At 38.8% G+C, this 13,178-nt stretch overlaps 1 protein-coding gene and 1 long non-coding RNA gene across 4 annotated transcripts in view; one reads left to right on the top strand and one right to left on the bottom strand.

Annotated features, from left to right (window-relative positions):
* Nsd1 (nuclear receptor binding SET domain protein 1) overlaps positions 1-13,178 on the bottom strand; it is a 113,929-nt gene that overhangs the window by 63,955 nt on the left and 36,796 nt on the right. For all 3 annotated transcript variants that reach the window (XM_006976804.4, XM_042278528.2, XM_015995706.3), the window contains one exon: positions 513-637. In XM_006976804.4, the coding sequence (XP_006976866.1) occupies positions 513-637 (125 nt within the window). The remainder of the gene's footprint in view (positions 1-512; positions 638-13,178) is intronic.
* Positions 6,469-13,178, top strand: part of LOC143273503 (uncharacterized) — a 43,796-nt gene continuing 37,086 nt past the window's right edge. The window contains exon 1 of the long non-coding RNA XR_013051665.1: positions 6,469-6,887. This is a non-coding gene — a long non-coding RNA (uncharacterized LOC143273503). The remainder of the gene's footprint in view (positions 6,888-13,178) is intronic.

Here is a 13,178-nt window from a genome sequence, read left to right as displayed (position 1 = left end):
AAAGCTAAAGAGATTAGTCAACACTATGACAACTTTAGTTCACTAAAAAAAAGGGTAAAATTATGTATTTTGACATCATTATCCAGGTTTTTTGTTTTGTTTGAAGCAGGGTTTCTCTGTGTAGCTTTGGAGCCTGTCCTGGATCTCACTTTGTAGACCAGGTTGGCCTCGAACTCACAGAGATTCGCCTGGCTCTGCCTCTCTAGTGCTGGGACTAAAGGCATACGCCACCAATGCCCAGCATTATCCAGGTTCTTAATATTGCATCATAACAATATTAAATACTTAAATACTCTTCAAAAGCAGAGGGGAAAATGAACAGAAACGTAAGAAGATTCACTTATACCCTTTCTGAATGACTAATACAGGGCAGGCAGGCACTGAACTACAAGCTAATAGAAAAAACAAAACACCAGAGAAGGCAAGATCCCAGTGAAAGAAAGGATTATCTTCTGAATATAAAATATGATATTACAAGTGAAACTACCATCTTCTGAAATGTTGCAGCATACCTTATGCACTTGTTCCTGTACCTTCTTTTGTTTTTTCTTAGGAGCAAATATCTGATCATATTCTTCTGTATATTCCAGAAGCCACTTGCTTGGCTTCCTAAGGCGTTTCTTCTCTGACCGAATAGCTAAAAGAGAAAATAATTTCCCTATTAATTAATGAATTTAATTAATTAAACTTACTCTTTCATGAAACCACTACTACACCCTGAAAGTAAATTCCTACTTACTAAGAAGCTCAAAACGATTTTAAAAGATATAAATGGATCTGGTTAAGAAGTTTGACATTATTTGCTACGGTTTATCAAAAACAAAATTTGGGTGTGTGTGTGTGTGTGTTACTTTATATAAACTAAATTCCCCATATACACAATTCTCCCTTAGTAAGGAAAAGATTAAGCTGAAACCAGCATTCCGTATAGCGATACAAAGTTAGCATCTATCTAAAAATAAAAACACAGAGTACTAACTGGGTAAACTGGAGCAAGGACCTGATAGTCTTCAGAATAAGAAAAACCTTGGGAACTGGGCATGATATCTAAGGCAGGAAGACTGCTGCAAGTTCATGGCAAGCACAGGCTACACAAAGTTAAGTTTCATGCTAGCCTGGGCTTAAGAATAACTTTGTCTCAAAAACAAACAAAACAGCAAACACAAAAACACAAACACCTTAGGGAGCCAAGCTCATGACTTCTAGAAGGATATACAACCTAAAAGGGTCAGGTATTTGCTCCATTTCTCCTACTTGGTCCCACTCTGTCTCCGTTTTAAAACATTTACTTTGATAAAATTTAGCACACTGAGCTAACACCTACATAACATAAAGGCATGGGTCTCTTTAGGAGGCAAGAGGTTATTTGACAAACTATGTGGAAGCTGTTCCTGCCTCAAGTGAATATGGTATTGCTGCTTTTGATGAAAAGGAAAGCAATTAGAAGCTAGTTGTATAGTGTGCACCTTTAATCCCAGCACTCAGGAGGCAGAGGCAGGAGGATCTCTGTGAGTACGAGGCCAGCCTGGTCTACACAGAGAGTTCCAGACCAGCCAGGGCTGTACAGTGAGACCATCTCCAACAACAAATGAATGTATTAATTCAAGAAAGCCATCCTGGGACCACAGGGAGACCCTATCTTTTTTTAATCTTTCTTTTTTTTTTTTGGTTTTTTGAGACGGGGTTTCTCTGTGTAGCTTTGCGCCTTTCCTGGAACTCACTCTGTAGCCCAGGCTGGCCTCGAACTCACAGAGATCCACCTGGCTCTGCCTCCCGAGTGCTGGAATTAAAGGCGTGCACCACCACCGCCAGGCAGGAGAACCTATCTCAAAAAATGAAGAGGAAGGGGAGCGGGGACAAGAAAATGTTGAGGTCAAATATTAAAAGGCTGGAATATTTATTAAAAGTGTGTGCCTACATTGCTACCTATATAATTAGGCAGCTACTCAAAGCATGAAAAACCAAATGTAGAGATTTTTTTCCCAAGCAATGTGACAAGTTTCCTCAAGTTCCTACAGCCATGATGATGTTCCTTCTACAAGGGATCATACCCTCTAACCCTTGAAACCTTCACTTACCATGTTTTTATAACTCAATTACTGAGGTAGGCCAGCCATGACAACAATCAAAATCTGGCAACTCTAAAATCCTTGGGTGTTTTTCACTAAAGCAAGCTCCTGGGTTAGCACTGTATTTGTCCTTCACTCCTAGACAAAGTCTCAATCCCAGGTCTCAAGACTGTCTTGTTCCCTTTCTTCTTGAGGTTGCTGTTCCCATTACACAGTAGGACTTTGACTTTCTCATAGAAAATACTAGGGCCAAGTTTCAATTTTCTGTCTATTTCTTTGAGGCAAACAAAGAAGCCAGCAGAATGCAAAGGAGTAGACATTAGACGTGTCTTCAGTACACCTTTTAGGTTTCTGCATGATCACATGCATTGCTCCTCACCAAAATCATGTAGAATACAGTAAAATTGTAGGGTCTCAGTTGGGTGTAGTGGTGCACACCTTTAGTCCCAGCAGAGACAGGCACTGGAGGCCAGTCTGGTCTACAAAGTGAATTCCACAACAGCAAGGGCTACACACAGAGAAATCCTGTCGCAATCCACCCCCACCCCATGCCTCCTCCCATCCCTAGACTTTGTCTAGGAGTGAAGGACAAATACAGTGCTAACCCAGGAGCTTGCTTTAGCAAAAAACACCATGCCTAAAAAATTAGGATCTGAAAAACTATTAATTTAGACCTTTTTTTGGGTCAAGTTTAGTGGATTATAGAATCATACTATTCATTTCTATTTGGTCTATGGCTTTTTTTGCCACAAAGGCAAAGGTTAGTAGTTAAGAGAGGCTATACAGTTCTTAATGCTTAAAACATTTTCTTTTAGAAAAAAACAAAACCAGCACTTTCCTTAAATAGTGTAACAAACTGTGAAGTGAAAATATCTAGTAAGAACTGACTGACTTAATAGCCAGAAGATATATTCTTTTTCTTTCTTCCTCCCACCTACATACACAATACCACAACTCTCCACCTACATTCTCCCTAAGAGAGATTGCCCAGTCACAACACTTCAGACAGTGGAAAGAATCTGGAAGAGTGGAAAGAATTTCCCTAACCCATTTCCTTTTTTTAAATTAATTAATTACTTTTTTGTTTTGTTTACGAGAAGGGCTTCTCTGTGTAGCCTTGGCTGTCCTTGATGCAGGTGGGCAACATTAGAACAAAAGGAAATGATTTTGCAAACTAAGAAAAAGGATAATCAGGAAAAGGATGAATACAACACAACCTTTTGAACTCTGGAGGGCAACAGTAAGAGTTAATGACAAGCAAATGAACAGATGGTAGATCATGCAAGCTTTTATACAGGCTGAGCAGCAAGAGTGAACAAACCAGGACCTAACACTCATCACCACTGAAATTCTCAGAAAAGAAACAAGCTCGCATTCCTATTCTACAAGTATAAACTCTCAAAAAGGAAAACACTGTATTGTAGAAAATGGACATAAACTGCTTATACTGGTAGGTCTAGCAATAGAGCACACACACCAGGTAAAATAATAAAAACAGCCCCAAAGCCAAAACAAGCCAAATGGTAATCAACTTATGAATAGATAAAATGGGGTGTATATATAGCTATGCTAAGTATTAATTGGCAGTGGAAACAAGTTACTGCTTCATGTTACCATATATAATCCCACCCAAGTCAGATGAGATTCAGTGTGCCTGTGATATGGCCAAAATACGTAAGGTGAAAGAAAAGCAAAGCTAAGAGACTATGTTCTAGCTGCACTTGGGAGGCAGAGACAGGTGGATCTCTTTGAGTTCGAGGCCAGCCTGGTCTACAGAGTTGAGTTCCAGGACAGCTTCTAAAGCTACACAGAGAAATCCTGTCTTGGGGTCAAAAAAGATTCCATTAATATGAAATGACAAGAAAAGCAAATCTTTTTTTTAACAAAAATTGGATTAATTGAGCCTTTGAGAAGGAACAAGGAGTATACACAGGCTAGTGGGCTCTTTCTGGTAATGATAGAATGTTCTAGAGAGCTTATAGAAATGACTGAACATCTCACTAAATTTAGAAAGCATCCTATCATTCAACTATTACAATAAAATATGTAAATTTTATAGCATATAAATTGTTATTCTGAATAAAGTTAATTTTTCAAAAGTAGAGGTCCAAACAGAGGTAGTACCTAAAATTCCTTGAAATCTCTACCCATTCCTAAAAGAAATTAATATTTCTTCCCTTTTTACCCCCCACACCTTTATTTTACTCTATAAAGCCAAGGCTTGACAAGTTGATTTGGCAGTTTGTCTTTCCCTTCCATTTCTGGCCAAGAATAAGTTTCCAATTATAATTCATTATTGAGTAAAGTTAGGGTAGAAACTGAAGGCAAAAACCCAATGTAAAAACCAGATATTCACTGCTTGCTGGCTCATTGGCTTTAGCTAGCTTTCTTTTTTATATATATATAATTTCTTTTTATTTTATGTGCATTGGTGTTTTATCTGTGTGGTCTCAAAAGACAAACAAAACAAACAAAAAACAAAAGCAAACAAACAAACAAAAAACCCTCTGTCACATATATTTATCCAGGAAAAGGAGCCTATTCAACCCTATCCTGCCCCTGCCGTACCATCACAAGTCTTGTTTGGTTTGGTTTTTGACACAGGAACTCAGTCTTAGGCAGGCTGGCTGGCTTTGAACTCGTGGCGCTCCTCCCTTAGCCTCCCAGGCGCTGAAATTATAGGCATAGGCTACTCCACCCAGTTGCTATGTAAATTTGATAGGCTTCTATAAATCAGAAAAAATGCACTGCAAATTCCAATAACCAAGGAAAACATTAAACCCATGAAACAGCCTTACTCATGGTAAGAGATTTTGTAGCATGTACACAGAGCTCCTTTATAAAATTCCATACTTTATTCCAAAAAAAAAAAATTTAAGTAACTAAATTTAAAATGGGAATAGGTTTGCAATGGAAAAGGGATGGGTAGAATGAAGTTTAGAGAAATTTTGATGGAATGCAAGCCTTACTTTTCTGTATTGCTTACAGGAATGTATAATGTAACAACCACAGAGTACAACGTCAGAGAAGTAGTGACCAAGTGAAGAGGCTATGAACAATTTATGTTCCCAATTCTAAAAAGACAAAAAATTATTTTAAGGTGACTGAACACAGTAGATCTAAATTGCCAAAAACTATACATTAATAGAGGACAGAGTTAACAAATTACAGCAAATTATAAGAAAAATACTGTGAAATTTAATAAAACTATCACTAACATGACAACAAGAATCATGAGTCACATCTGGAAAACAGACTGAATTGCTGAGGGATACAGCTGGAAGGGGTATTAACCTTGTGTGTATTTTAAGCGTTGAATTATGCCAATATATTACCATATTTCATCTTCCAAAAGTTTGAGTACTGAGGATTTACTTATCTCAACTGACAGTGTGACCGCCTAGCACTGGGATCAAGCCCCAGCATCACATAGACTTAGGTATGGTGGCAATTCCTGTAATTCTGGGACTCAAAGTGGAGACAAAAGGATTAAGTTTGAGGTCAGTTTAAGCTACATGATTCTATGTCTCAACAACAAAAACACTTTAAATCCAGTAAAAACAAAAATATGTAAACATGAAATATTAATAAATAAAACTCTTATATTCATGCTTATTAGTCATTTTTAGAAAATGAAGGGAAGGATTATTTCTAGTACTTTATTTCCTGTGACTTTATTTGCTAACAAAGGCAATAAAAGGAGGAAAGAACATTAAGGAAAAAGTAACAGTGAGGTAACAGCCAAGGGTGGATAGTAATTAACATTACTAGAAGTTTCAAATGAAGATATCTAGCCAAAGTCATAGAAATGTAGGCCACGGGGCTGGAGAGATGGCTCAGAGGTTAAGAGCACTGACTGCTCTTCCAGAGGTCCTGAGTTCAATTCCCAGCAACCACATGGTGGCTCACAACCATCTGTAATGAGATCTGGTGCCCTCTTCTGGCTGCAGTCATACATACTGTATACATAATAAATAAATAAATCTTTAAAAAAAAAAAAGAAAGAAAGAAAGAAAAGAAATGTAGGCCACGGTCAAGACAGACTTAAGCTAAATGTAGAGTTGTTTCAGCCCAGCTGATTCCAGCCTAGACCCCAGAGTCAGATAGAGCAGTTCAGCACAAGTCAAGGTTGTTCCATGTTTTTGTTAAGTTCCTTCGTAACTCTTCCCACCCACCGACACCTTTTCTGATGACTGATGTCCAAACAAACAAAAACAAGCAACAAGCAGCTGGAAAGGACAGGAAGAAGAAGGAAGGAGCATGAAGACTAGGCTAAGGTTGCCAGAGTGAGTGGTCCAGATCTTCTGGCTCACCATGGGAGTTCCAAAGTACTTCTCCAGGGGCACTTCAGCTACCATTAAGACAGAGGCAGAAGAGAACTCTCAGTCTCTTTCTTTCCTAGTAGATCATTACTATGTGCTAGGATATAATATTCTACACAACAAAGGAAAAGAAGAAGTAAAGTAACTGAATGAGCTTGTCTCAACATTAATATTACTGAGAGAAAAAGTCTCTTATTTTTAGGATGTGGTAATGCACATCTATTAAACTCGGTGCTTGGGTGGAGAGGGGAGAATAAAAAATTCAAGGTCACTTCTACTAAATGAGGGCAGCCTGGGCTACATGAGAAGGGCCTTAAATAAAAACAAACACACACCTGGACTAGAAAACTGAGCCATGGTGTAAAGGTGCCTGCTGCCAAGCCTGACAATCTGAGATCGATCCCTGGGACCCAAAGGTGGAAGGAATGAAATGACTCCACCAAGTTGGCCTCCTGAACTCATCTGTGTTGCACATGCACATAGACCAGCATACAAAGTAAGTAAGTATAATGCAAGATTTCTTTAAAGAATGGTTTTTAAAATTCCATTTAAAACAAAGAAAAAAAGCTGATTCTAACTAAGAATGGGAGCTGCATATTCCTAAACCATGCCCCCTCCCCCCCACCCACCCTTTTTTTTGTTTTGTTTTGTTTTTTTGAAACAGGGTTTTGATGCCTGTCCTGGATCTCACTCTGTAGACCAAACTGGCCTCCAACTCACAGAGATCCTCTTGGCTCTGCCTCCCAAGTGCTGAGATTAAAGGCATGCATAACCCATTCTTTTTAAAATTATGCTTGAGCTGAAGTATAACTGAAAGGAAACAAACACAATATAAAAAACACAAGCCAAGTCTGACTCTTGTTACATACACAAAAATAAGCATCCACTTGAGCACGTGAGTTTACCTTCCCTAACGGAAACCAGTGACTTCTTTGAACAGCAATGTATATGATCAAGAACCAGAAGTAAGCCAGGCATGGTGGTGCATGACTTGAATTCCAGCACTGGGGAGGCAGAGGCAGGCAGATCTCTGAGTTCAAGCCCAGCCTGGTCTACAGAGCAAGTTTTAGGACAGAGAAACCCTGTTTCAAAAAACACCTGGAAGGAAGGGAGAGAGGGAGGGAGGAAGGAAGGAAGTGAGAGAGGGAGAGAGGGAAGGAGGGAGGACCAGAAGTGATAATCTGGAAGCAGAAGTAAATCTACCATGACAGACTAAGAAGTTACAGAATTACAGCTTGCCTTTAAAATAATTATAAAGAAACGGTGTGTGTGGGGGGGGGCACGGCACCGTAAACACACCTCTATTTCCACACTTGGGAGGATTCTGAGTTGGAGGGTGACTTGAACTACATAGCAAGTGAACACTGTTGTACACTTCCCATCATTGACTACAAAGAAACTGGGAGTAGAGCTCAGCAGTAGAATGTAAGCTTTGTGCTCAGTCACAAACAGCACCAACAAAACAAAACAAAACCAGCTATAATGGCACAGACTCAATCCCAGCCACTCCAAAGACAAAGGCAGAAAGATCACGAGTTCAAGGCCTGCCTAGGCTACTGTACAGTGAGTTCAGTTCCAGCCTAAACAACTTAGTGAGACCCTGTCTCAAAATAAAAGGTTAAAAATGGCTGGGGATATAGACTAGTTGATAGAGAGCTCACCTACCACATATGAGGCCCTAAATTGAATGTCCAATACCACAAAACAAAACAAAGCCCTATGTCATAACTCACTCCATGAGGCCATTATTACCTCAATACTAAAACTAGACAAAGACTATAACAAACAAGAAAATAAGTCAACATAATTTATGATATAAATGAAAACACCCACAAGCAAACCAAACCTAGCAATTAAAAAAAAAATCATACTGCAAACCACAACCAAGTGCAAAGGATACTAACCCTAGGACTACAAACTAAGTTTGATACACACTGATAGATATAGGGAGGAAAAAAGCCCAATCAGCTCCAAATTACATCTGACAAATTAACAAAGTATGGCATGGTGGCTAATCTTAATTGTTAATTTGACTAAATAGAAGCACCTAGGTAAGCAGAGCTCTGGCTTTATGGGAGTGGGGGTGGGGTCCAGAGAGTAGCCAGAGGGAAGAGAGGAGATTAACCTGAATGTAGTTGGTATAACCCAACAGGCTGGGGACCCAGAAGGAGGAGGAAATCAGTTAGCTTAGACATGGCTCTCTATTTCCTGTCTGCTATGATATAGATGTTCTGTTCTGTAAGCACAACAGCTGTTCTCACCATGATAGACTGACCGCTCTAAAATCCTAAATCAAAACAACGAAAAACTTACTAACACACACAGGGATAAAAGGAAAGTTCAACATCAAAAATCACTCACTAAATAGCTAGTAATATAATGAAAAACACTACATGGTTTTTCTCCTAAAACTGGGAATGTCTGCTGCTCTGTCCACCTCTGTGTCACAGCACTAGAGATTTTAGCAAGAATAGTTAAGCAAGGAGTAAAGTAAGTGAAATACAGAGGAGAAAGGACAAAGAAAAACTACGTTAGCAGACATTACACTGAGAATCTAAGTGAGCTAACTAACAAGTTAAACAAGTTTTCATATCAATATGCTACGCTGGGAAGTTGGTTGGCTCAGCAGCTAAGGTCTTCCAGAGGAACTGAGTCTGATTCCTAGCACCCACACGGTGCATCTGTAACTCTGCAGGCACAGTGAACTATTTAGGGGTCAGCAAGATGGCTCAGTGGGTACAGGTACTTGTTTAAGACTGATGATCTGAGTTAAACCCTGGAACCTCCATGGTGTAAAGAGAAAATCAACTCCCATAAATTGTTCTGACTTCTATACATGTACATGCATACAAACACAACATATAAATAAATAGGTCAATAAATAAATGTTAAAGGGGTTGGGGATTTAGCTCAGTGGTAAAGTGCTTGCCTAACAATCAAAAGGCCCTGGGTTCGGTCCTCAGCAGGGGGTGGGGTGTGTGTTATGACAACACGACACAAAATAAAACACAACAACAAAGAAAAACCCTTCTTTTCGGGAGGCAGAGCCAGGCGGTTCTCTGTGAGTTTGAGGCCAGCCTGGTCTACACAGTGAGTTCCAGAAAAGGCACAAAGCTACATAGAGAAACCCTGTCTCGAAAAACCAAAATAAATAAAAAATAATAATAAAATAAATGTTAAAAATTAAGTTGTGGATACATTTAGCAAAAGTATAAGACTTACAAACTGAAAATTACAAAACAATATGGAAAGAAATGAAATGTACAACTTAGATGTCATCCCATATTGATGGACTGAAAGCCACAACAGCAGCACTACCTAAAGCAGCCAATAGCTTTCAGCACAATCTCTATCAAAATCCCAATGGGGGGCACTGAAGAAATTAACAAATTTAATGAAGATTCACAGAGGTCGAAATCATCTTGGAAAAGTACAAACTTCAAACATTCACACTCTAATTTCAAAAATAAATCAATTAAACCCTACAAAACTACCATTCTAAGAACTGTGATATGGATAGCTTCTCCTTCAGAGATGGACACTGGAAGTGGATAGACAGGCTAGAGTGGAAAGTTCAGAATTGTGGCTATTAAAAGGCTGCCTCTTCTCTGTAATCCAAACAAAAGAACTGGGTGCTGAAGATATTGTTCAGGCAGTCAAGTACTTGCTGCTAAAGTGTGGGATGAGTTCAGATTCCCAGTGCTTATGTAAGTAGTTGGGCACAGCATTACATGCCTATAATACTAGCACTTAGAAGGTAGGGAAGAAGTATTTCTGAGGCCTGTTGGCTGACCAGTCTAGCTAAATTGCTGAGCTCCCGGTTCACTTCGACATCCTAGCTCAAAAAACAAGGTGGAGAGCAATTTAAGACACCTGATGTCACCCTTACATATTTGCTGCTAGTTTATTTTCAACGTGTGCCAACAAGACCACACAATAATAATTAAAAAAAAAGAACACTTTAGAAAAAGAAACAGGGTCCTTCTATAGCCCAGGCTGGCTCCAAACACTCAGCCACCATCCTGACTTATTGTAACAAGTGCTAGGATTATAAGCATGAGCTACCACACAGCTAGTAACAACAGTCTTTTTCAATACTATAACTGAGTCAAAAGAATACCAACTTGTACAGGAGTACAGCTGGGTAGCCTAATTCATACCACTAAGAAACTGGATTAAAGGCTCTAGAAAAAAAATACAGGTCTAAATCTTCATGAGCAGATTATACAATGCTTTCAAAATATAGTATCAAATACAAGAAAAGATTTTATCAAAATTTTAAAAATTCTTCACTTTAAAAGGTTATGATCAAGAAAGCAGAAATACAATCCAAAGGTCAGTTTAGAATACTTGTGCATCACATCTACTACTAATATCTAGAAAGAAGAATGCTTATGATTTAGAGACAAAGAGCTCAATTATAATCACAAGAAGGCTCATGGGTAGAATGCTCATCCAGCATACATTAGGCCCTTGGTTTATCCCCAAAAAATCACACACACAAAAATACCCCATAACAATAATATAATCAAAAAATAGACATTTTTCCGACAAAAGTATACAAATAGCCAATTAGGTACATGAAAAGATATCTAAATCACTAATCAGAGAAATGAAAATGATTTTTTTTTTTTTACAATTTCAGACCACTCCACACTCACTAGAATGGCTATATAAGTGTTGATGGGCATCGGGAGAAACAGAAACTCTCATAGTGCTACTGAGAATATAAAATTAGATAAAGCAACTTTTCCAACAGTTTCTCAAAGGTCTAAACACAAAATGACTAACTCATTTAGCAGTTCCATTCCTAGGTATAGAGAAAAACATGTAACCATGCAAAATACTGCATATCTGTAACAGCATTGTTCATAAAACAACAGGTGTAAATAAACCCCTCCAAATCCACCAACTGATGGAAATCCAATTCACGTATCCACACAATGTGATACTGTCACCACTAAAAAGACTTCAAGTAAGAGGTTCTTAAAAAGCAGAATAAGCAGCCCTAGTCCTTGTTACTACCAGAGATGCTGACACTTATGGTAACTCCAAACTCAGTTAAGACATTGCAATCCCAGAACAGTTATAATATAAAGGGTAAGGAGAACTTTTCACTTTCTCAGAAACTGTTCCTCACCAAACCAATACAGCTCTAATCCAATGGCAGCTTCAGTTTGTTAGGTCGGGAAAGGAGGGCTAGGATAGGACTCAATATAAAACAAAGAAGGGGAAAAGACTCCATAAATGAACTCTAAGAAAACACATATAATCCATAAAGAATTCAAAAATATTGTCTAAGAAACTCAATTATCTACAAGATAACAATTAAAAATAAAATTCAATTGATGCATGAGCAAAATTAAAACATCACCACAGGGAAAATTCAAAGCAACAAAAATCCTGATAGTAAAGAATAGAACTGAAACGAAAGGTTTTTGCTTTGTTTTGGTACAGTTTTTCCAGACAGGGTTTCTCTGTGTAGCTCTGACTGTCCTGGAACTCACTTTGTAGACCAGGCTGGCCTCAAACTCAGAGATCTGCCTGTCTCTGCCTCTGGAATACTGGGATTTAAAAGCATGCACCACCACTGCTCAGCCTGAAATGAAATTTACTAGAGGAATTCAACAAAACAGAAAATGTGATCAAGTAGGAGAAAGAGAAAATCAGCAAACTCCAGACAGAATTCCAAGGGCTGGGTGTCCAGCTCTGACCAGAGTGCTTATTTGGCACATATGCAAGGCCCAGGTTCAATCCCCAGCACCTTACCACATCCTGTGCCTTAGTTTCTTTTCTTTTTGCTGTAAGAAAACACAACAACAAAAATTTAAGGGAGAAAGATCTTCAAAATACTTTAGCTTACAGTTCAAGGCAGCAGTAGAAGCAGTTAGCTACATTACATCCAGACAGAGGAGAGTGGTGAATGAATGTCTAGAGGACAGGGCTGAGCTTGCTTTCTTCACTTTTACAACCCAGGCCCCAGAGTCTTCCCACACTAATTAAAGTAATCAAGAAAATCACTCACAGGCATGTTCAGAAGCCCATCTCCCAGGTGATTTTAGATCTAGTCAAATTTACAACACTAACCATTGCACCCTTCTAAAAATAAATAAATAACAGGTAATTAAAAACTATGCAATCAAAGGAATAGAAAAAAGAAAAAGGGTGAAAAAAATATAAAGACAAGAAACCATCAAGTGCACCAATAGACTACATAATATTTCAAGAAAAAAAGGACCAGACAGGCGGTTGTGGCTCACACCTTTAATCCCAGCACTTGAGAGGCAGAGCCAGGTGGATCTCTGTGAGTTCGAGGCCAGCCTGGTCTAAAAGAGTAAGATCCAGGTACCAAAAGTACACAGAGAAACCCTGTCTCGAAAAACCAACAACAACAACAAAATCTGTTTTCATTCTGTTGGGCATGATAAATTTAATTCAATAGTTATATACATTTCGATTGGCTTTGAGAATTATAAATTTATAAACTCAAGTTCCATTTGCTTTTGGGATACCATCTTACAAGGATTCCAATTTGCAGTAAGGCTCGTTAAGGAAGGGAATGGCTCAGTTGCCTTTAGCCTACTGGCTATGGGTGGGTTAGGACTTCTATTGGTCTTTTCTGTATGGAACACACAGATTGCGAGCCCAGCGCCACTTTGAGATCTTTGGCAGCAGTAACTGCAGCTCACACACGATTGAGCCTGTATGATAATGAGTATTCAGAGACGGGTAATGCCTGGGGAGTTCTCACCAACCTAAGAGAGAGCGCCTGTGTGGCCTGGGCAGG

Source organism: Peromyscus maniculatus, chromosome 5, assembly GCF_049852395.1.
Source record: "Peromyscus maniculatus bairdii isolate BWxNUB_F1_BW_parent chromosome 5, HU_Pman_BW_mat_3.1, whole genome shotgun sequence".
Taxonomy (NCBI): domain Eukaryota; kingdom Metazoa; phylum Chordata; class Mammalia; order Rodentia; family Cricetidae; genus Peromyscus; species Peromyscus maniculatus.
The sequence above is the reverse complement of the archived record's forward strand: the minus strand, read 5'-3'. Positions and strand labels throughout refer to the sequence as shown.